At 42.5% G+C, this 24,398-nt stretch overlaps 1 protein-coding gene across 2 annotated transcripts in view; it reads left to right on the forward strand.

Moving 5' to 3' along the window:
- Window positions 1-21,561, forward strand: part of LOC133122487 (PH and SEC7 domain-containing protein 1-like) — a 56,422-nt gene extending 34,861 nt beyond the window's left edge. For both annotated transcript variants that reach the window (XM_061232474.1, XM_061232475.1), the window contains exons 11-16: window positions 9,458-9,648; window positions 11,003-11,073; window positions 13,328-13,485; window positions 15,020-15,164; window positions 15,254-15,397; window positions 16,694-21,561. In XM_061232474.1, coding sequence (XP_061088458.1) covers window positions 9,458-9,648; window positions 11,003-11,073; window positions 13,328-13,485; window positions 15,020-15,164; window positions 15,254-15,397; window positions 16,694-16,918 — 934 coding nt within the window. In that variant the 3' untranslated portion in view covers window positions 16,919-21,561. The remainder of the gene's footprint in view (window positions 1-9,457; window positions 9,649-11,002; window positions 11,074-13,327; window positions 13,486-15,019; window positions 15,165-15,253; window positions 15,398-16,693) is intronic.
- The last annotated feature ends 2,837 nt before the right edge of the window (window positions 21,562-24,398 follow it).

Below are 24,398 nucleotides of genomic sequence, written 5' to 3' on the forward strand. Positions count from 1 at the left end.
TGCCACACTTTAGTACAGTACATTACCTTACACTTACAGTACATCATCACTAAATACAGCACATCACACCAAATACCGTATATCACACTTAGTCCAGCACACCCAGCCAAACACATCACTTAGTACAGGGTGTCACACTTAGTCTATCACACTCAGCACATCACAGTCGATATATCACACCCAGATAATCAGTAGCTAACCGCTGGCCTGGCGGTAGCTGAGAGGGATCTGCTTGATGGATCAGCAGCCGCACAGCACTGGGGGGCATGGCATGCTTTCATCAGGCTGGGCTCATCCGTCCACACCGAGGCACGCATTGATCTCCGGAGTGTGCCGTCCTGCACGTAACAGGCCGGCAAGCTATTGATCTGCGTGGATGAACAAATTCAGGCAGACAAAGGGATACGGTGGAAAAAAGGGAGAGATGGATGGGTAGAGGGAAAGGGGAAAAGGGAAGGGGAGAGAGAGAGAGTAAGAGAGTGAGTGAGAGAGAGAGAGAGAGCAAGAGAGAAATGAGAGAGGGTGAGAGAGAGCAAGAGAGAGAGAGAGAGAGAGACACCCTGATGATTAGCCTGGCTGATGATCAGCACACCAGTCATAACCTTCAGTGCTCTGTAGGAGTTGCTGGTACTGGGGGTACTGGAAATGGCTGACTTTTGGACTTACAGTGTAGTGGGGATCACTTTCAGTGGGCCTGAATTCTCACAAATTCTCTGATGTTGTTGTTGAGGAAACAAAAAAAAAAATGTTAATCAGGTAGCAAACAGTATGAGCAAAAACCTTCAATGGTGTCCCACACACACACACACACCGCACGCACACTCACACGCACACCACACACAGGCGACATTAGCTCAGGAGGTAGGAGCAGTAGGATGGTTGCCAGTTTGACTCCCTGCCCTGGGTGTGTTGAAGTGTCCCTGAGCAAGACACCTAACCACCAATTGCTTCTGATTAACTGGTTGGTACCTTGCATGGTAGCCTATCACTGAGTGTGTGTGAGAATGGGTGAATGAGAGGCATCGATTGTAAAGCGTTTGGATTAATGCAGTCCATTTACACACACATTCCTTCTGAGGATGACTGCACTTGTGTGTTTCATTATGGAGTTGGTGGCTTGGAAGATATACTTAAAATCTTTTGTTTCCACTGTGCTTATTGACGAGACTCTGTCAGCACTGCCACTGTGTGCTCTGAAGCTTATGTGTCAAGAGCTGCTATTCTAGATTGGCTTCTGTGCTGATCAGAGCAGCAAATGAAGACTCCAGTTTTGCAGGCTTTGTTGCCATAGCTACAGTTTCATGGCTACAGAACCATAGCTACAGCTCCCCACTCTGCAATTACTTCTCTGTAGTCAGGGCTGAAAACTGAAGTCACACATGGACACACACCCACAAGCAAACACGCACACACACTCACACACAGATACACACAAGCACGCTTGTATGCAGGGATGCATGGACGCACACACACAGACATGCGCACGCGTGCACACACAACCTCAATAAAAACCCCACTTAATTGCTGTGTTCACTCGGCCCTCCATATCAGCATAAAAAGATAACATATAAAAAAAGTAAGATATTCGCTGCTGTGTCCTTGTATTTTATTGCTGGTTTCCCTGTGGTCTTTGATCGATTCTGTTCAAAAGCTCATATGAAATGCTCTGTTATTGTCCTGCTGTGTTAGCCTTCATGAGTTGTCATGGGTGAGAAATTCCGGCAAATTCTATCATTTTCAGTTCGTTTTTTTTTTAATGAGTGGCGCGCGCTCCCTCCCCAGTTCCATTGAATGAGGAGGAGAGGGAGAGAATCTCCTTCCTCTTCCCTGAAAGAGAAAAAGAGAGGGGGGGAGAGAGAGGGAGAGCTCTGAGACTCGTTGCTCTTCTGTTATTCCCTTTCATTCCGTGCCTATCTTCTGCTGCCGGCTTTAATCACCCACTGTTTCCGGCCACTGTACCCCCTTCCCCCCATCTCTCACTCTCTCTCACTCTCTCTCTATCTCTCTCTCACTGCTCATGGCGACACTGAACTCCATGGGAGGGAGAGAGAGAGAGAGAGAGAGAGAGAGAGAGAGAGAGAGAGATAGAGAGAAGGTAGTGCGATGTTGATATTATCTGTATATTTAAAAAATATTTATTTTCTATGTCATGTGACAGACTTCCAGGTGGCTAATCCTGCTAAGCTTATGGGTTCCAGCGTGGGATCCAGTGTGCCTCACAGTGTGTTTTGAATTTTAATTATATTTTGAATACCAGTGCCAACTGTAGGCCGGAAGCTCTGCCTAAACAGCAACAGCATGGTCAAGGAGGGAGGTTTTCTGTAGGCAAGTTATTTCCTGTCTCTTTGCACAAGAGAGGCTGGTTGATGCCTGTGCTGACAGTGAGCAAACTGGTCTCTTGCAATGCAATGACTGTGGAGTGAGAAAAAACAGATAAGAATTGTTTTTACGAATCGTCTCGTGACAGCATATCTTCTTTGTTAATTCCACACAGACCCGGGTTGAAAACCTATTTGTTTGGTTTCACAAAAATTTCTGTGCTCTATTGATCTTGCCTGGTGCATTTGAGCCTGCAAGGAGGAGCAGATGGGCAAGGTTTACACTTTTGGGATCATTTCATTTGTTACATTTCATTACATTACATTTGTTCTTTAGCAGACACTTGACTCACACTTGATTAGACTAAGCAGGGGCCAATCCCCCCTGGAGCAATGTGGGGTTAACAGCCAAACAGCTGCACAGATCTTATTGGGGCTTCAACCACCAACCACCAACCTTCCAGGTCCCAGTCAAGAGCCTTAGCCACGAGGCTACAGGCTGCCCCATATGCACCCAATACACCAGGCAAGCTTGGTCAGATGTAGTTATTTGAATCCAGAACAAATACTATTTGAACCCAGGTCTGGTTACGCAGGAAATTGAAGGCAGTGTTCAGCGTTCAGAGCCTGGCAGCTGGGGCGTAGCTGGAGTGACCCTTATGGCGGCTCTGCCCCCGTTAGCCTTCCCTATGACGCAGGTTCCCGCCCGCCATCCTCCGACCAGCTGTAGTCACTCTGACTGTGCGTTAATTACATGGGACAGCTGCCTGTCTCCTCCTCTTCTCTCCTCTCCTCCTTTCCTCCTGTTTCCTCTCTTTCCCCCTTATCTAATTTCCCCTCATCCTGTTCTCACATTTCTTGTCTAATGTGCTTCCCTTTTTCTCCTCTTTTGCTTCTCCCACTCTTCCGTCTCCCCCCCCCCCCTCCTCACCTGCATGTGTAGCGGGTTTCAGGCTGGTCTACAGTTACCAGGCAACAGGCGAGAACTGTTCCGCGCACACTTGCTAGTGGCGTCTTCTCCAGCGTGGCTCACTGGCGCGTTAGGGGTTAACTGCATTTGTGTACTGTACCATGGGCTCTCCGTATCACAGTTGAATGAGAGGGGAAGGAACCATTTTGATAGCTCCTGCACCTATTTTCAAATTCTCTTCTTCAGTGGCATTAGGGAGTCATCAATCTGAAATATAATCAGTTTTTATTTCCGGTACATATATGTCTAGAGAATGTGCAACGAATTTGGAGTTGAAGGTGTACTTTATTGTGATATTTTTTTTCAGGGTAAACCAGGTTGTTTTATTCCCTTTTTCCCTTTGGTTGCTAAGAGCTGTGGCCGTTGCTAAGCGGAAGTCGAGTGCCTCATCGTCAGGATGATCTCGTCTGAAAACCCCCGCTGTTAAATCGGGTTTGGTGTAATACTGTTTGGATGATACTGTGTCGAAAACCTCCACTGCAGGGATGAAGCGGACCATTAGCCGGGCATTAACCGGCCCTTAACCGGCTAACCTGCCTTTAATTGTGGCCGATCCAGGCAAACCTCTTTCCACCGCTTTGCAGATGCTGCCTGTAAGCACTGATCCTAGGTCAGTGTCCAAGTTTCTCGATAATGTTCCTGGTCTGGAGCAGGGGTGTGCAGACCAAGCCTAGATCAGTATTTTTTTTTTTTTTTGGGGGGAGGTAAAAGACACCAGCAGCACTCCTCCCACACGCGGTCTGGATTTGCGGCGGGGCGGAAACGCGTCGGACGCGTACCGCTTTAATTAACCGCCGCCTAAAGGTGTTGGCTGAGGCTGCCTAATTAAGGGCTCGTTTAGATAAGCAGCTATCTCCTGGCCCGCTGCGAGGTCTCGGGTGGAGGAGGGGGTGACTCTCATGAGAGCGAACGAAAGAGCAGGACAGCCTCTGTTGTTTTACACCCTGGAGACGACACAGAGGCCTCTTGCAACATCGCGTGCACCGTTACAGGCGTCCTCCAACACGCGTTATTAAATGCACTCTCTAAATTGCTCGTGTGCATAATTACACACACCCTCCAAGACATTAAGACATGTCATTACCCGAAAACACGTTAAGGCACATCATTACGAACCCAATTCTAAATAGACAGAGCTTCATTAGGGATCAACTAGCTTTCATCATCTCATGTGCCATACATTCTGGAATGTTTGCTGTTCTGTCAACTAAGAACATACAAAACTGAGATACACTCTGAGTTGCGTTTTGTGATTTTTGGGTCAGGTTTATGCAGTGCTATAACAAATTACATTTGCATTCTTTATATTTGGCCAAGATTCAGTGATTTGGCCTTAACTTTGAATTACTGTACTGTAATTTTAAGCTTGTTCTGGTCCTTTGAGTCACAAACACAGTCTGGCAAGTTTAGCAGTGCTAAATAAAAGTGTGGTGCATTGCAACCCTGCTGGAAAAAACTGCTCAAGCTGGGTTTTGAAACAGCTGGTAGCTGGTTGAACAGTTAGACCAGCTCTATACTCAACATGGTTTGACCAGGTCAAGCTGTGTTTTGAAACAACTGGTAGCTGATATTTCAAGCTGGTCATACCAGGAAATGTAAGACATGACAAAATGTCATATTGTTGACGGTAGGAAGTAAGATTCTCGGATGCATTTTAGCACAACGTGCAAAGACATTTTCCGTGGAGCATCACCAAGTCACTGCAGCAGAACGATGTTTTTCCACCCGAGTCTGCTGTGCTTTCTTTGCCCAGAGCTGCTCACAGATAGGAGCTGCGAGAAAGGGCTTCGCAGCAGGGAAACAGAAGAGCCAGAGAAGATGCGTGACGCTGTTCAGGGACCTGAAAGACATCAGAGCGCCTCTTTCCCAGAGCTGAAAGGGATGCTCACATTTCTGACCTCAAAGCGGGGGGGATCGATACTGCCAAAGCCGTACTGTGACACCCTTTTATCAGAAAATGGGATTTTTCCACCGGGGAAAAATGCTGTTGGGGGTGTTGGAAGATTTCTCATGCCATAAGGGACACACGGTATTATCTCCCTGAAGCTGGAGAACGAGGAACGTGGGCACAAAGAATCTATCAGCCTCTGCATTGTGAGGCCAGTTTTGAGGTTTAAGTTGAAATGCATTGAGGTTTCAATGCTGTATGTTGATAATATTTTATCAAGAAGAATGGGAGTTTTCTTCAGCTCCAATAATATTTTTTCCAGTATTTTCTTTCTTCCTCCAAGGATACATTTCAGGATATCAGTGGCCATGCTGTCATTAGAGGGACTTTAGTCTCAATCATCATGTGGGAACTCAGGCTTAAGGAAAAGAATCTAAGAAAATGTTAAAATTACTCTTACAATACTCATACAAGACATGCCCCTAAATTCAATTAAACACACATATCCGCTTTAGGGCAAATGCATCAAACGAGGTTTCATTATTCAGTTAAACAAAGCATTATGTTCACAAACATCTGCTATATGCCCATAAGGCTCTAAGATCCCAGAAAAAGATGGTTTGTTGAAGTCTAATTTTCAAACGTGAAAAATAGTTCAAAAAAGTTTTTTCAGAGCCGTTGGTCATATAATCCGAGGGTCATATATGCAAAAACATATTTTATGCTATATTGCATAGTGCAACATAACGTTCTGCATTGGTCAAAATATATTTTCAAAAGCTACGTATTTCAGCTAATAACAGTAGTGCACGCAGTAAATTAATCAGTAATTAGGTAGCATTCTTCTGTGTCTAATGAGGATTAAGGAGTTAAAAATTTTAGTTGGTGCCCTATATATTATATGTATAGCTATAGCTTGTACGTGGCTAAATATACATACTTTATGTGTAGCTGTAGTTTGTACGTGGCTAAATATACATACTTTATGTGTAGCTGTAGCTTGCACCTGGCTAAATATACATACTTTATGTGTAGCTGTAGCTTGCACCTGGCTAAATATACATACTTTATGTGTAGCTGTAGCTTGCACCTGGCTAAATATACATACTTTATGTGTAGCTGTAGCTTGCACCTGGCTAAATATACATACTTTATGTGTAGCTGTAGCTTGTATGTGGCTAAATATACATACTTTATGTGTAGCTGTAGCTTGTACGTGGCTGAATATACATACTTTATGTGTAGCTGTAGCTTGTACGTGGCTAAATATACATACTTTATGTGTAGCTGTAGCTTGCACCTGGCTAAATATACATACTTTATGTGTAGCTGTAGCTTGTACGTGGCTAAATATACATACTTTATGTGTAGCTGTAGCTTGTACGTGGCTAAATATACATACTTTATGTGTAGCTGTAGCTTGTACGTGGCTAAATATACATACTTTATGTGTAGCTGTAGCTTGTACGTGGCTAAATATACATACTTTATGTGTAGTTGTAGCTTGTACGTGGCTAAATATACATACTTTATGTGTAGCTGTAGCTTGTACGTGGCTAAATATACATACTTTATGTGTAGCTGTAGCTTGTACGTGGCTAAATGTACATACTTTATGTGTAGCTGTAGCTTGCACCTGGCTAAATCCTTTAGCCTTACAGCATCTGATGGTTTAAGAAGACCATCAAAACATAGTGTTGCTACTTAGGCTACTATGTCACTATGAATTTTTATTTAGCCTTTGATTTTCCTTGAACATCTATGGAGCACTATATGCAGTCATACCTAGTACCACATAATAATGAATAATTTACCAACCACATCTTTTTCATGGAATACAGGTTGTTTGCTTGATTTTTAATGCTTTTTAAATAATTTATTCACTTTAAAGTAAAGCAGGCCACACACATTGACCTTGAACTGGTAATTATGAGAAGACTAGTTTTCAAAAAATACTATGATAGTATAGGACACCCACATAAGACATAGGTAGAATCCACTAACCTTTAGAACTTTTAAACTATATCAACCGCAGTGAGTGGAAAGAGCACACAACTGCTCTTCCAGGGAAATAGTGACACAGTGCCCTAACTGGGTCATGCATATTTCAAGTGTGCACATTTCAGATCTAAAATGACTACTGCAAATGGAACATCATACGGTGTGGATATTCCAACTTTCCATAACCAAGGGGTTTTTTGTGTGACATGAAATCTAGCCGTAATAGGGAACCATCTATTTAAAAATCATACAATCTGTAAGTTGGATGCTATCAAAGCAGCAAGAGGAAGACACCGCTAATATATTACTTATATCTTCACACACAGTAAGGGTATTCCTGAGATAGAAATGATTTGCTGTACCTGCTGTACCAGGTTTTATATTTGTATGGGGACAAATATTTCGATATTTAGACCTACTCATATTTGCTGTTCAGCAATGTTGCTCTTCCTACTCCATTACTTGTGGGCCAAATAAAAATCTTTTTCAATGTTATTGAATCAATGCTTACTCGGCTTCAAAAATAGGTGTGAACGAAACCAGCCATTTATTCATTATTTATTATTCTTGCGCATTCAGACATAACTTCACACCAAGTATAGAAAAAAAATAATTGTCCTCAGACAACTGTCTCAAATGTAAGCTTGTGCAGCAGACCAGTTGAAAGCGTGTGCTAGCCTCACTCAAACATAATCCAAATATTATGACGGCTGAATTGATTAAACATCATGTTTCACAACTTTAAAAGTGACACAAGATTGTACTTGAATGAGTGAATTATGCACACTATTTGTCTGGTTGCTCGGTTACTCGGTTTCAATCCATGCAGTAGTGAATCAGTCGCTAATATGGCATGGATAGCATTGGCAGCTTTTGTATTTACTGTGCGTGTAGCTGTAGCACAAATTGTATTTAGAGTGTTTTGTGCACTACTCCATTGTATTTTTCTGGGAGGTTTGTTTGTTCAAGAAATAACAGTCGGCAGTACAGTGAAACAGTGAAAATGTATCGAAACATATTATCTTAATATTTTGGTGTCTGTTCATACTTTGACAGCTATAAGCTGTGAAAGCAACACAAGAAGAAGAACAGATTCTCATAATTCCTTATGTACTGTAAGTCATTCACTTGTTTATTTTATACTGTAGTCCCAAAATAGTAGAATTTCATTTTGCAGGAGCAAAAGTCTGTTGGTGTGATATCTTCCTATTACTGTGCGACAGAGAAACAAACATTTAGCTGCAGGCTGGAAATGTGTGACCCAAACAGACACGTTCGAAAAGCAGGTGTATTTACTGCTGCCTGACTACCCAGACGTAACCCATGAGAGAGAACTGATTCGCATTTGCAACAAAATCTCACTTCCATGGCTCTATCTTTTCACAGCAAGTAAGGCAAATCTGTGAGGGCCATGGAGTTGGATTACTAATGGAAGGGTTGTTTTGGTGTGTCTGAATTGCATATGCCCTTAAACAGACTAGGTATGTTTCATTGAATCTCACCCATAGGCAGTCTTTTAATATGCTCACCATGAGATTAAGGAGTGGGGCCCATTTAACCTACCAGGTTGTTTCAAATTGAACCAAATTCTTGAGGACCAAAGTGATTGATGTTATGTGGGTGTGGACATGTATGCATGTTTGGGTTTGGGTGTGGTCATTATGCCAGCATTTTATTTGACACTTGGTCATCTGAATCAAGATGCATCCTACACAGCTAAACCAACCATTATATTACATGGATAGGGGTTTCTCATTCACTGTGATTGATTTGATATACCCTGCTGAAAAAAACAGCTGAAGCTAGGTTTTGAAATAGGGTTGACCAGGTAGACCAGCTCCATAGGCAACATGGTCTGACCAACTCAAGCTATGTTTTGAAACAGCAGGTAGCTGGTATATCAAGCTGGTTTTAGCTGGATTTTAAACCAGGGTACCCATCCAAGTAGTCATCGGGTCAATGGAACTGGCTTGAGTGGAACTAATCTCTGTGCACACATGAACTGTGTATGCTTTTTGAACAATTATTGACAGCTACATGAGGATTCAGGTGTGTGCCCTGCTGTAAAATCCAGCTTGAAAATTGAGCTGGTCAAACTGGTCATAAGATGATCTAACTGGGTATGGTAGCTATGTTTCAAAAAGTAGCTTGAGCTGGTCAAACCATGTCAAGCTGGGAAGCAGTCTGAACTGGTCAAGGAGCTCCCAGCTGTTTTAAGACCTTGCTTGAGCTGTTTTCTTCAGCATGGTGACTCTTCTCTTGTCACCCCTGCCTCCTCAGCGACGAGGAGGAGCTACGCAAGTCGTTCTCGGAGCTGGCGGACGGGCGAGCCGACTCCGCGTCCCGCAGCATGAAGCGGGTGGACAGCGGAGGGAACGTCTTCACGGGCGTGTCCTCGCAGTCCGGCACCCTGGTCTACAAGGCCGGCTTCCTGGTCCGCAAAGTCCACGCCGATTCTGACGGAAAGAGAAGTACGTGCCTATTCCCCCGCTCCTAATCCACCTGTTACTCATCCTCCTACCACCATGCTTCCCTACGCCCTCCTGCCCCTTCCCTTAATCCCTCCCCTTCCAACCCCAAGCCATCCCACACCTCTTTTTCTTGGATCAAACTCTTTGAGTGAGTTTTGCTCTCCACCTTGAAGACAGTGGATCCTTAGGCATTGCAGTTATACATGTCATGATCTCAAAGCTCATGATCTCACAACACTACTGACTACTAACCTGGCCCCACCTGATTGATGCGCAGTAACCATTTTTCACCATGTTCACTACACATCAGTGTGGAAGTGGAATTAAGGCATTCAACTGAAATTAAATGGATGGAAGACAATATTTTTATTCTGCCTAGTGCAGAGTTCTTTAAAATTCCTTGCATTCAATTATCCATACAATCATCAATACGACCAACAAAAACTGTCCAACTGCAGATCAAAATACAATGAAACTGATGTGAGAGAAAATATTAGAGTGGTTAAAGTCAAATAAACTTACATACAGCACATTGTCAGCATACAACAACAGTGTCTCTGCAATTCTGGCAATGGGCACCAACAGAGGTTAACAGTATGTCAAAATGGCGAACATAGGGAGATACTCTTTGACATATTCTGAGCATTCACACAACCGGTAATTAAAGAAAGACAAACACACCAATCAAGTAAAGATCAAAGGGAGGAAAAGACTAGTAAGTGTTCGAAATCTGATACTGCTTATAGGTGGAGGCAGGTGTCTGACTCCCATCTCAGTATGACGGCATATGACTGATGTGACTACATATGACTATGATATCAGCATAATAATTTTAGTACTTAGGAAATAGGAATAAAGGAACACACACAGAACAGTTGTGGTCTCTGCTTCAACCTGCCTGCTCTATGATAGTACCGTAACCTTTTAAGGTGACCTTTGATCCTGACTTACTGTAGAATGAAAGTGACCTTTAATTATAATCTTGTGTTCTATGATAGTGAACTTTAATCATAACCCTGGTTAGCATGAAAGAGATCTTTCATCATAACCACATTTAGTGTGAAAATGACATTTAATCATGAGCATGTATGGTATGTGTGATTTTTAATCGTGAATGCAAGTTCATTACATTCCAGTATATGGTTGTTTACTTTGAACCCGTGGTTCATAGAATCACAGAGCGAGCCCATATCATACACAATTGCGAGTTTTATAGTAAGAGAAGAAAGTGTAATTACGGCCAAAATTGAATTCTAATATTTTCATGATGAGTTCACACTACCAGAGGTGAGGTTCAATCATGTTCATACGTATTGTCATGAGATTTGATCAGGGCTGTGTGGATGGTTTACAGCACCAAGGGGAAAGAGAGGATGGAAGACCTTTTATGCTGTGCTGAAGGGACTGATTCTCTACCTACAGAAGGTATGTGGATGTTTCATTCGGGGGTTGGGGGCGAGCTGTTCAGACAGCTGAAACTGTTAGTGTTAGTGCAGTGATGTGTCCTACAGTCTGGGTAAAACCTGGAAGTGCATAGATAGACCATATAATATGCAGCCAGTTATATGGAACCCATGTTCATTTGACATGTAATTGAAACAAATACAAATTAGCCATGGTCTTAGTCTTTCTGTTAATGCAGAAAAGGGTTGTTGCACTCAGTCACAACTAAATAATAAAATAAATTAAGTCATTAATGAATGAAGGAACAGGGCTATCCTCACATTGCAAATGCACATTCTTTGATAAAATGTTTTAGATTTATTTTATATTGCTTAGGTAATGAAGATATAAATGTGACAAAATAATAAAAATAATAGGGCAACTTCCTGGATGTAAATTGTGTGATTATGTTACACATTTGAAGTCATGTGGTTAGTTGTGCCACCTGTGTTCCAAGTCTCAGATCCCAGGTGGTACTATACGTATTCAGCTTTTTTCGCTCTTGATAGAACTTTTACTATAATGAGTAAGTTATTGAGCTGGCTGTGCCAACTGTATCCAATATTCTGGAGCTAAACTTCCAGAGTGGGTGTTTTGAATGACCAAGTTGCAAGTAAAAAAAAACTGAACGGCAACTAAATTACTACACAACAAATCCTTTATCCACTAAAGGACATGTACTGCACATACTGCCTTTCGTTGTGATTACAGACAACAAAGTCTGCATTAAATGCTGCAGTGATTCAAATGATAGAGAACTGTTATTGCTTAACTTTACAGGTAGGCTTCCACTTGGCTAAAACATAGCATTACAGCGGGATCATTCCAGAATAATCCGCCATGGTACCAGCTCAGGGGTTGGCACTGCCCTGATGGCCCATATGGGCCTGTGATCCTGCTGCGGGGTGTGCCAGTGCCTGGGGCTTGGGCTCAGATAATACTCTCATTGGACAGGAGCTTGCATAAGACCGACAGGGTCTGACTGTGAAAGCACCTATGGTGGCACAGCTGTGTGACTGACTAACATACGGTTCAGGCCAGGCTAACTTTGGCCCCTGCTTTCATCCCACAGGCCTATTTGTCTCCTGGTCGTGTATTAATAAAACAACTGCATCACAAACAGACCTGGGTCAAATACATAAATGTTTCGGATTCAAATCCTTTTCGTGCTTGATTGATCTTCCCTGGTTCAATTGAGCCAACCAAAAGGACCATAAGGGCTGTGTTTGGACTTTTCCTGAGTATTTCTTATACAATGAAATCAAATACACCCGACAAGCTCAGTAAAGCATAGAAAAGTATTTGAATCCAAAACAATCACATATTTGACCCAGGTCCGATCACAAACACTGCAATTCACCACAGAAGAAATTCATAATTGCAAGACTGATTAACTTATGAGATGAATGTCAAGGATCTATGTTTTTAATAAATACTACAATCCTGGAAATGAGCTGTTTAGCACTTTGGCACTTGATACATTGATACATTACAACATTTTTTTGTGCATATTTAGCAAGGGTTTAAGAAACAATCTCCTACGTTTATTTCACATCCTGATACATGGCAATAACTGCCGATTATTTATTCACATGAACGTGGCAAAGACCTTTCCAAATTCACAACAATTCTATGTTTTGGCATTTGAATACTACTAAGAATTTGTTTTATGATACCAAGTAATGAAACCACAGCACGGTGAACTTGTACAATGAACAAAAACAATGCACAACTTCCACTGGAACGAGTGAGATGCACTTCACAAAACAACGCTTTGCGCTCGACTGAAATTTCAGCAGAAGCATTTCAAAACATGTTTCGGTGGCTGTTGAATTTCTTTCCGCTGAATCTCACGTCCCTGTTTGCCAGAGAATGTTACTAATGCGAAAAAGAGTCGCTCTACTGTGGTAGCATCCTAAAGCACGCAGGCGATTTGTGTGACGGTAAACTCTGCATTTATTAGTAAAGGAGCATCTTCTGCTGAAATGCAAACAGAATTGTACTGCTATCCTGCAGTTCTATCGAGGTGCATGAAAAAATAGTGGCAATCTAAAAAATTCCACTGGTAGAAAGAAAGAAAGAAAAAAAAAACATCATCATTCAAAATTCTTAAAAAACGAACGCATTGTTGCCGCAAGCCTTCATCGGCGACATTCTCTGAAAAGCAGCCGCTGCTAAAGGGCTAAAAATGATGGCTGTTAAGCTCGTGTCTTTCCGCGCTTTCTTTGGGGTACAGGGCGAGTTCAGACCGGAGAAGCAGCTCTCAGACGAGGACCTGAAGAACGCCGTGTCCATCCACCACTCCCTGGCCATGCGGGCGGCCGACTACAGCAAGAGGCCCAATGTCTTCTACCTGCGCACCGCCGACTGGAGAGTTTACCTCTTCCAGGCCCCGTGAGTCTCTTCTTCATCGCCTGTCCGTAATAACTTCTGCACCCAGGTGACCTTTTAAGCGCACTCATCGCTTTCACGTTCCGAAGTGAAACCACCAAGGTCTGTGGCCTCTATAAGCTCCTGAAATTGTGGTTACCTCTATTGAAAATGGCCGAAATATCTCAACTGTTTAACTCCATTGACTCTCATTAACAGGTCCTCACCCTAGAGCACATCCAGGGTGTGATGTCATGTGAAACCACTAATAAGGAGAGCATTGTAAAGCCCTCCCCTTTCTCACATCTGCCTTTTTTCTAACTTAGCAAAGGGAAAACCACGGGGCACCTCTCTGCCCCCCTCACCCCTCATTCCATCATCTGCCTGCCTCTTTCTCTCAAGAAGTTCAGCCAATCTCATCCTTCCTTGGATGCACCAGCCCCTGTGGGGGATACGAGAATGCAGGAGAAAGACCAAATAGTGCTCCTTCTGGAGAGAATTGTTCTTCCCCAACTGTGCTATTCACAGCATACACTGCCCTAGATAATCTATCATGTGCTGTACATTTTCAACCACTGTATGTGTTCAGGAGGTCTCAAATATTATAGCATAGTAAAGCATAGTATCGTATGCTGTATATGGGAACATCTGGTTGCATACAGATATTTGTATATCTGTGACCAGTGATGGTGGTTTAATGTTGGTTCTTATATGACTAGATATTTATCTTGTCTGTGATATATGACTAGGTGACCTGCCTTTCGTTGGCTTGTGGCCAGTGTGCAGTCAACCCACATGTTCTTAGTGTGATCAACTGTAAATGGGTGGGCGACCCAGATCAGCACGCATTCAGAAAATTTTGCAGCTGCTCTTAGCCAGAGAAACATGCACACACAAAGGTTAGGCAGAGGTGACAGCAAACCATTATATAAACCCACAACATAACGTAAAATGCCATTGTATGTGCAAGAGGAACAGCTTTAAATAGCAAATGGATTTGACGGTATAATATTACAGGCAGAATATGCAGGGGTGTTCAGCCCAGAATAAGTTCCAGATTTGTTCAACTAACAAGCAGTTTGAACAGGAGTTTTCAGACAGTTAGATAGATAGATAGATAGATAGATAGATAGAGTGGAAAGTGAAAAGACATCTTCTAAACACATCTCAATGATAATTAAAGCAAACAGGATGCATCTGACCACAATTTGGAGTGCCACAGCAAAGGGTCTGAATACTTGTGTAAATTAGAGGTTTTGACTCTTAATACATTTTCAAAAATGTCTAAAAACACATTTTCAATTTGTCATTATGGTTATTGAGGGTAGATTGGTGGGAAAAAAGGGTTGTTTTATCCATTAAAAATTAAATCTACCACACAATAAAGTATGCGAAAGTGAAAGGGTCTGAATACTTGCTGAAGCCACTGTAGATGGATGGGTGAATGGATGGATGGATGGACTGATGGAGCCCATTCCACCACTGTAAAGAAGAGACATGACCAGAGGTCGTAGAGCAGAGGCCTGTGGTCAACGTGTGTATTTGTTTCCTCTCAAAGGAATGCGGAACAGATGCAGTCCTGGATCACCCGCATCAACACTGTGGCCGCCTTGTTTTCGGCCCCGCCCTTCCCTGCTGCCATCGGCTCCCAGAAGAAGTTCAGTCGGCCGCTGCTGCCCGGAACCAGGTCTAAACTCTCCGAGGTGACCGCTACACGACCGCATACAGACCGGACCCGGGTCAGACACCTCATTGTCTGGGATTAATTTTTAATTCTTCGCTTTTTCCCCAGGAGGAGCAAGTGCAGTCCCACGAGGCACGCTTCCGCTCCACCTCTTCGGAGCTGGCCGAGCTGCGCTCTTACCCCCCGGACCGCAAGGTCAAAGGTCGCGAGCTTGAGGAGTACCGTCAGCGAGACGAATACCTGGAGTTTGAAGTAAGAGCTACATTCAGTGGCCATAGCTACAGTATAATAAAAAAATGAAAACTTTTGTCTGTTAAGAGCTTGATAGTATTTCAGTTTTTATGTGGGGATTATTAATACAACGGATGGGCCACATGCAAGAACCACTAGTACAGATTTTTAAATTGCTCAAGCATTCACGGTATTTCTTGTATTACATTTTTTTTCTTAGGTACAAACAACATTTATAACTGCTCTTGACCTGTCCTATGAATCATGTAAACACGCATTCAATTTATTTCCTATGGAGAGCCTTGCGGTGCAGAACCTCGGATCAAATTTGAATTAAGAATCAGCAACTGCCGTGCTTATTTCTTACCTCAAATGTTTTCGGAAACGCATTTTAGTGGACTGTTTATGAGGTTTATCAATAGTCCACCATATTATTATGTTTTGCAATGAACCAAAGTCTATCCAATCAGGTAACGACTTCATGAGACTTCTCTTGCTCTTGTTGATCCCATTACCAGTGCCGTATACTGTATCATAACGAACTTCATTTAGGAGAAGTTCTGAAGTTCTGAAGCGTTTGTTGAATCCAACATGGCACACTCGTACAAAAAGACAAAAGGCCCAATGTTCAAATTGCAGATATTGATTTGATGTATAATTTAGTTTAACTTTAATTGTGCTGTGCAGTGCTGACCTGACGCTGGTTTGCATTAGTGTGTGTTAGCTTTAGTCTGCAGCAGTTTTAAAATGGATGACTGACACTTTTATCAGCAAAGCTCTATTGTTTGCAGAGCCTGTGCCGTAAAGCTGTTTTGGCATATTTTTAGCTGCTCTATAAAATGCAGAGCCCTTTTCTGGATTCAGTAGATGCATTGACTATCAGAAAATCTCCCTGATGCACTTAATTCTCAGTTTGAGGCAATGATTACTTATCACACATAACTGAATGGTGTTGCCTTGCATACCAGCAGCTCTGAGACCTGGGCTTGTATTGGAAGACCAGGTACTCAGTTCTGACTGTACAGTATATCTCCAGCAGATCCAAGTGTTGCTGTAGCCCTTGTTCAGACAGCAGAACCAAGTCATTTGCAGAGAGGATTACCGCATGAAGTAGGGTAGGTCACATACATTGTAAAAAACCACTGAAGTGTAGTGTTTTGGAAGAAAGCTAATCTCTTTCTCTTTCTCGGTCTGCCTTTCTTTCTCTTTTTCCCCGGCTGCCTTTCCTTGCCTCTTTTTCTTGCTCATTCTCTCATTCTTCCTTTTCATTTCCACCTTGTTTGACGGATTTAATCCTCCCCCCCCTTCTCTTCGCAGAAGACGCGCTATGGGACGTACGCCATGCTGCTGAGGGCTAAGATCCGCTGCGGGGAGGATGACCTTTCTGTCCTGGAGTCTCAGATCCTGGAGGACAGCGAGCTGCAGCGGGCCGACTCCAGCCCCACGTTGGACTGCGACAGCAGCCTGGCAAGCAACTCCAAGGCCAGCAGCAAGCGCAACGAGGGCCAGAGACACAGCTACAGGCAGGCCGTCAAGAAGTGAGGCAGACCGGCGGGGTGGGGGGGGAGAGCTGTCGTCTCCCTGCTGGGATTTTTGGTTTGAGGTCCGAGAGGTGGGATGGGATGGGGGCCCGGGGATGTTCGCGTAGATGTCCCTCCCCACCTCCCCCACCTCCGTCTCCCGAGTCTCCTCGGCCAATGGGAGAGAGGTGGAGGTCACGTGACTGGCGGGCGTCAGCGGTGCAGATGTGGCCGTTGGGCGGGAAGAGGGCCAGAGGTGTCAGGGGGGTGTAGCTTTTGTCAGGAGGCGCTCGCGAGCAGGGGACACTTCTGATTGGACGTTCGCTCCCACATACAGCAGAAAAAAACGGCTTCTCATTTCTCAACACAACACATTTCTCTCATCAGACAACCCCTCACCTCTCCTTCTACCATGCCAGGCTCCCATACTACATATGACACACATTTAAGGATATAATATCCTTAAATCCTTAAAAGCGGATCTTAAGTATATATATATTTTTCATTTCAAATGTAAAGAACAATAAAGTCCTTATTCAAATGAAAGAAACACAAAACAATCACTGCCTTGGAGTAGGTATCTGAACATGGTAGATTGTTTATGCTCGTTCCTCAGCAGGCCTTGCTGTTCACTCTCATGTTTTCGTTTCGACAGTGGGGTCCGTTTGAAGGGTGCCAGGGACTGAGTGTCCTCGCTGTCTTGCCTGCAGTGGCTAGGGGGGGTCCTCTTGTTTATTCCGGCAACAAAGCAGACCGCTGGTGTATCAGAAAGGCAGGAGGACCACAACGCATTTCTACCTGATGGAATTGAGCCCGGGTAGAGGGAAAATCTGACAGGGAGGGTTTCCGCTGGACAGGTGTTGAGCTACGGGATCGGCTGGTGGACTGACGCAGGCTCCTGCATGCGCGGCCGCCATTTCCCTGCCTCCTTCCTTCTCTTCTTTTTAATCTGCCCCCCCGAGGGATAGAAGTGCTCTGTCTCATCAGGGGGGGGGACTGTGTCATGTGACATGGCGGGCAATGATGAACAGACCTGCTTTATTTTTCTCTCCTTTGCCGCGAGAGAGCTGTTTTTAACCTTTTAACTGTCTCATTTTTGATTTCTTTCTTAAAGCATAATTGCTCGAGCTTCTGTGTTCTGCTGTGTGCTTTTGACTTGTAATACTGGATATATGCTTTTATTCCTGGCTGGGTAATGTCATCTAAACCGATTGGCTTGCTTGCTTTGATGTCTGATGCTTTTTGTTTAGTTATTTTTTTTAAAGCTTTTTACCCCCTTGCTTTTTAGAAAAAAAGAACAATGAGGAATTCTGTACTCGGTGGCTTTGTTGTTTATTTCTTTTTATTTATGCTTATGTGACAGCGCTGTCCCTTGGGGTAATCTGTTTTTTTTCTAAAAGAAATGTGTGTGTGTGCGTGTGCCTGTGCCTGTGCATGTGCGTGTGAGTGCCTGTGCATGTGCGTGCGTGTGCGTGTGTGCCTGTGCATGTGTGTGTGCATGTATGTGTGCGTGCGTGTCCTGTGCGTGTGTGTGCGTGCATATGTGTGTGTATGCGTGCGTGCCTGTGCCTGTGTGTGCGTGTGTGCCTGTGCCTGTGCGTGTGTGTGTGTGTATGCGTCCATGCACATGTATGCGTGCGTTTTCTTTCCTTGTTTATGCAGCCTGTCCTAACACTCACCAGGCAGAACCTGAATGTCTTGTTCAATCCGTTCAGCAGTTTGTTCTTGTTTGTGTTGTGAAGTGTGATCTTTGAAGTAGGTTTTTTTAGAATCCTTGTCATGTTCTTTCAGTCGGGAGAGGGGCGATCAAGTATTAAATGTATTTTTTATTTACATTCTGTACCCTCATATAAAGGAAGACAAAGGCAGCTGTCTGTGCACCTGTCAACCACTAATTTACAGACATATACATTCTTTTAAATCAGTTTCCAGGCCCTTTTCTCTGGACATGCTTGCAAATGTAGTTGTTTTGAAATAATATACACTTTAATATCTTTGTGGTGATGCCCTTAGCAGGATTTTATTTTGTATGTGAATATCAAAGGAAATGTGTCACACTATTTACCCATTAGAAAGAAATGTCTGTTATTTTGAATATTTCTATTCTGTTTTTTCCTGTTGCACAAGAACTACATCACCTCAGTAAGCAGAGAGGTGGTTGGGCAAACACTAGGTGATAAGGTGATTCAAACTGATATTGGTGAATGTAAAGCCAAATTAAATTAAATTAGTGCAGTAAAGCCATTATTGAGAAAATAATACTTTAATGCCGGGTTAAATCACCTTGCTACCTGTGCGCCCTGCCAATCAGTGGCAATCAAATGTTCAGCCCCCTCCCCAAACAATAAATGATAACACAGAAATATTCAAAATCCACAGACAGTATTTTTCTAGGAACATTCCGTTTAAATAGAATGATGTTTATTTTGGATGTGCAGTGTCATTTTTGTTGTTGATACTGCATTTTTCTTCCATCTTTCACTTTAACATGAAAACAGTATATGCTTTTCCTTCAACATAATTTAGCCCTTTAAAGGTATCCAATGATGTGAATCTGATAACAATATAAATCTTTATTGCACAGCTTTACGTGTGCAAGAGCAGAGTCTACCATTCTCGAATATCACATATCTAAGTGTTCTGAACAATGAGAAATTAATGAGATGTTATCATTTTGAAATATGACTGTGGTGTTGTTTATTTGAAGATGTATTTATGAATGTAAAAAAGAATATCCAATAATATGTAAGCCTACTCAACGCGGGTGTTGTATAGTCCCCACAATGAGCTATCGAAGCCATGCACTACTCAGGCTCTTACTGTTTAATCATGAAATCATGTGCAGTAATGCCAGCATTCTACCAGCAGAGAGCGCTGTTCTGTGGGACATTCAAACAGCCTCAGCCATACACTGCACAGCTCTGCACTGCACAAGTTTGGGCTAATCCACTAATTGAGCTGGAACTACGCGAATTGCAGCTTATTGGCCATTGATGAGGAGTTGTTTGCATCATGCTGTTCAATGCATCTCAGTACCAGTGCGTAACATTTATGTTGGGAGGATTTGTGCGGGTGAGTGGGTGTTTTGTGTACGTGTGCATCATGACTACTGAAAGTCTTACTTGTACTTTTTTCTTGTGAAATAGTCCAGGAATGTAATCGATTTTATTTAGCCTTTTTTTTCTGGGTGGAAAAACGTATCCACTCATTCAGTCCAGGACATGGGGTTTACTTGGAAATTCAACGCAGTAGCTATTGTACACTTGTTTCATTAGCTAAACGTATCTAATGCTACATTAGGTAGAACAACAGCACTCCAGACTTCTGAAAAAAAGAAAAGAAAAAAGAATAGAGGTATGGAGGATGACCCAGAGGGCTGATCCAGAGTGCCCCTTTCACCAATTTTTCAGTCCTCCTCTCCTTTGTTATCCTTCCTTTCTCTCCTATTTGCATCCCTCCTTGCAGTTTTACTTCCCCCCAATCAATCTTTTTCAAACCCATCTTCTCTGCCCACACACCCAAGATATCTGTCTCTCTTTGCTGTGCATGGTGGCCACTTGGTCTGGAAAAAAGGCTCTAGAACTGATGCAGTATTTCCTGTCAATATAGACATATTAACGCATTTACTTTGAGCCCATGTACAGTATTGTAGAGCATGCTTATGCTATTACTGCTGTGGGAAGTACTATGTCTATGATTACTATGATTGTATTATGCGTAATGAGTATTATTTCTAAGGGCCCATTAATTTAGAAAGAAAGGAACGCTATGTAATCACACAACACACTCGTGTCTAACTTTGACATGATTTCAATATTAGTGGATTGTAGGAAAATGTATTTAGAAATGTATTGTACCCCACGGGGGAAAGTGTTCTGTACATTGTACAGTACCAAGCACACGGGCCACCTTTATAAGTCTGAGTCATAAATGTGCTTGGCTACTTAGGATCATAGGATCTCTCTGAATGAACATTTCTGAAAAGCGCTGTCTGCCGAATACATTTAATCCTAGAAAAGTCTGCCGTGTATTTTGTCCTACTGTCTGTCCGTCTGTCTCGTGGGAGGGAGAGGATGTGGCTAGGGACCGTGCGTTTCGTCTTTCACGCCACCCACGCCGTAACATCACAGAGCAGTTGCAGGATCTTCTCGCCACTCGTCTCCGTGGAAACCTTCCGATCACATTTGCCGTGCGCTCAAATGCTCACAACCAGTAAAATATAATTTTTTCCCCTCGGTCTGCACTGAATTTAAGTAAATTTAAGTAAATGTAAATATAGCACAAGATGTATCGTAGTCTCCTTTCCATTGTCATGTTTTGTGTGTTTTCAGCTAAACAGGTTAATGATATATTTTTCGGTCCATATGTTAACCATTTCTTGAATGATATTGTATTTGAATGCTGCTTTATATACAGGTGTTCTGCAGAAAATGCTCTGACAACGCACTCGAAACTGTCAAGTAGGGTTGGTTTTTTTCCTCAGTGTTTTTAGATCGCTACGAATGTGGCTTCATTGAGCGGTTTTTACGCGGTTTGTTGGACTCACTTTAGCTGTACACTTGTCGACAGCCTGTACAATTTAAACTATCTGAAAAAAGTGTTTGTATATGAGCTTTTTTGGAGGCACAAAGGGAAAAAATAAACAAGCTTTTGAAAAAGAAACAAGAGGCACTGGTGGTTTTTACATGTAATCTTTCACACTATTTTCAGGTGGGCATAATAGGCCAACATTCGTAAGCTTACCATGCACGCAAATAATGTTGAGAGCCAAAGCAAAGCAGCCAGCTACTGCTTCTGTTCACTATACAGCCATCATGTGGGAGTACCATTCATGCATAGTCAATGAAAGCACAGGCAAGTAGCCTATGCACCACTTTACTGGGCTGCCAGGCTCTTTTGGCAATGGCGTGGTCAAGATTCAATACCAGATTGCGAGGAACATCACAATACCACTGCACTGTGCTGTAAAGTAATCATTTTCTTTTTCATTAAGACATGAGAAAAAGATGAAAACATGTCTTAGCAATGGCTAACCTGCAGTGCTGGAAGAGTGGGGAAAGAGTGTTCTTTCTGTGAAACACGTTCAGCTTTTCATCGATGGCCCTTGAAACAAACACACTAGCTTTTAGTTAACTCCCTATCATAACATGTAGAAATGAATTAACATCAATCTGACATCAATGACTCTGAAATCAAGCTCACAGAAACCATACTTTGGGCCGGTTTTGGCCAAACGCTGACACTTCGGTTGGCCCAATGTTGGCAAATGAGGCATTTTGGCCAGTGGGTTTATGTTGGGTTGATGTTGGAATGAATGAATTGATGAATATAATGAAATGAAACCTGAAGTTCCCATGTGAAAAATTATTATTTTATTATATTCCAGCCCATATATCGTAGCCACAGATGGGCCACTGTTAGCCAGACCTTTTTTGTGCCAATTGTCCATCTGTTGGCCAAAATACATTCACAGTGGGCTCCAGAATTATTGCCATACCTGATTAAAAAAATGTGCTGTAAAGTAAGAAAAAATAGTTCATACAGAACTTTTCAGAATCATTGATATCTTTGGGATTACCCCCTCTTCAGCTCAGACCACAGGTTTTTCATGGGATTTACGTCTGGAGACTGAGATTGTTGTTTTTACTTAACCATTTCTGTGTGGATTTTGATTGTGTTTGGAGTCATTGTCCTGCCAGATAATCTACCTATGACCAAGTCTCAGCGTCCTGGCAGAGACAACCAGAGTTTCTGCCAAGATTTCCTGGTACTCTGTTGAATTGATTATGCCATTGACTTAAATGGTGACCCTGGGCCACTGGCAGAAAAACATCTCCAAAACATCAATGACCCACCGCCATATTTGACAGTAAGTCAAGTAAGTATGAGGTGCTTCTCCTTGTATGCATTCCATTTTGCCGCCAAACATGTTGATGGCCAAAACTTTCCATTTTGGTTTCATCTGTCCATAAGTCATAATTCGGTTTGGCAAATGCAAGACGCTTAGTTTTGTTTATTGTGCTGAGTAAGGTCTTTCTGGCACCCTTCCAAATAGTTTGCTGGCATGGAGGTGCCATTGTATGTGTTTTTTAGACTTGATGACCTCAAGATATAACCAATCTCTGCAATTCTTAAACTGAGATCCTTGGTTACTTAAGGCCTCCCTCCTCCTGGCAGGTTTGCACCCATTCCATATGTTTTAAGCCTTTTCATGCATAACCATTTATGTATGTTTTTGTACTCATAAACCAATTTGTGATGGTCAATTACCATCCGGGTCTTCTGAATTGACTTTCTTTGGCTTTTCCCATGTTGATGGATGACACAGAGATTTTGCATGCTTGTTACCACATTGTTATCCTCTAATGAAACGTAGAAAAGTCCCTTTTTTTTCTTTATATAATTGTTAGGGGTGCCAATAATTGGAACCTGTGGTTTTAAGAAGAAATGGGATCACTAAATAAAAAACATTGAAACATGAGAGTAAATGTATTGAAATAAAAGTAGTTTTCACATGTGTTTGAACAGAAAATAAACATAATTATCAACCCTTTTTTCTCCATTTTTATTAAGGGTGCCAATAATTCCTCAGCCCACTGTATGTTACTTTTGAATCCTTGTATTAACACTGTGTGCTATAATGTAAATATCATTTGTAGCTTATTCAATCATTTTGCTCATTTTTTCTCTCAACAGTCGTGCATGTGGTACACTAGGTGGCAAAAGTAATGACAGTATTTTCTTAGAAATTCCATCAATGCGATTTAGATAAAAGGTTTTTTTTCCACCAGTGTTAATAGAAAACCCTTATTATACAAATATGCTAATGTGCCTGCTTGTCAGTTTACCGTTAGTGACTGTACCATAGGGAATGTGCATGCATTATGGCTTGTTGTGTAAGTGACTGTGTGGGCAGGTAATTCCTGGGTTTAAGGGTAGTGTAAAAATAAACTAGCTTTGGAGGGAGGAACACATCATTGCTCAGATGGAATAGCACGCTAAGTTGGCTGGCTAATGTTATGCTATGTCAATATAGGGCCAGTTGCAAAACACTGTCACTGCCACCTCCATGCGGGACCAAAATCCATCAGATGGGCCAATCAGAATGATGTTCGTTGCCTGGATGGATAACTAGCTATTGTGCTATCGTGGTAAGCAAGCTATTGGCAGCACAATTGGCCCAAAATTTCCTGCGTCATACCATGTCATCTTATTGAACCAAGGTGATATAATTTCACCATTCCATCTGTATTGACAAAATATAGCCTTAGGCAGCTAACTTAAAGTAAATAATTATTCCATCTGAGGAACATCTGTGTTCTGCCATACTTGACTTTTAATTACGCTTAAATTGTTTTAATAAACATGCCCATACTGAAGCATAGGCATGCTTAAGCCACGATGCCCATACAGTACATTATGGTATAGCAAGTATTGGGTAAGCCGGGTTGTAAGAACTTCAAAATCTCAACAAAACAAGACAAGCACTTAATATCAGAGTA

This window comes from Conger conger, chromosome 2 (genome assembly GCF_963514075.1).
Source record: "Conger conger chromosome 2, fConCon1.1, whole genome shotgun sequence".
Taxonomy (NCBI): domain Eukaryota; kingdom Metazoa; phylum Chordata; class Actinopteri; order Anguilliformes; family Congridae; genus Conger; species Conger conger.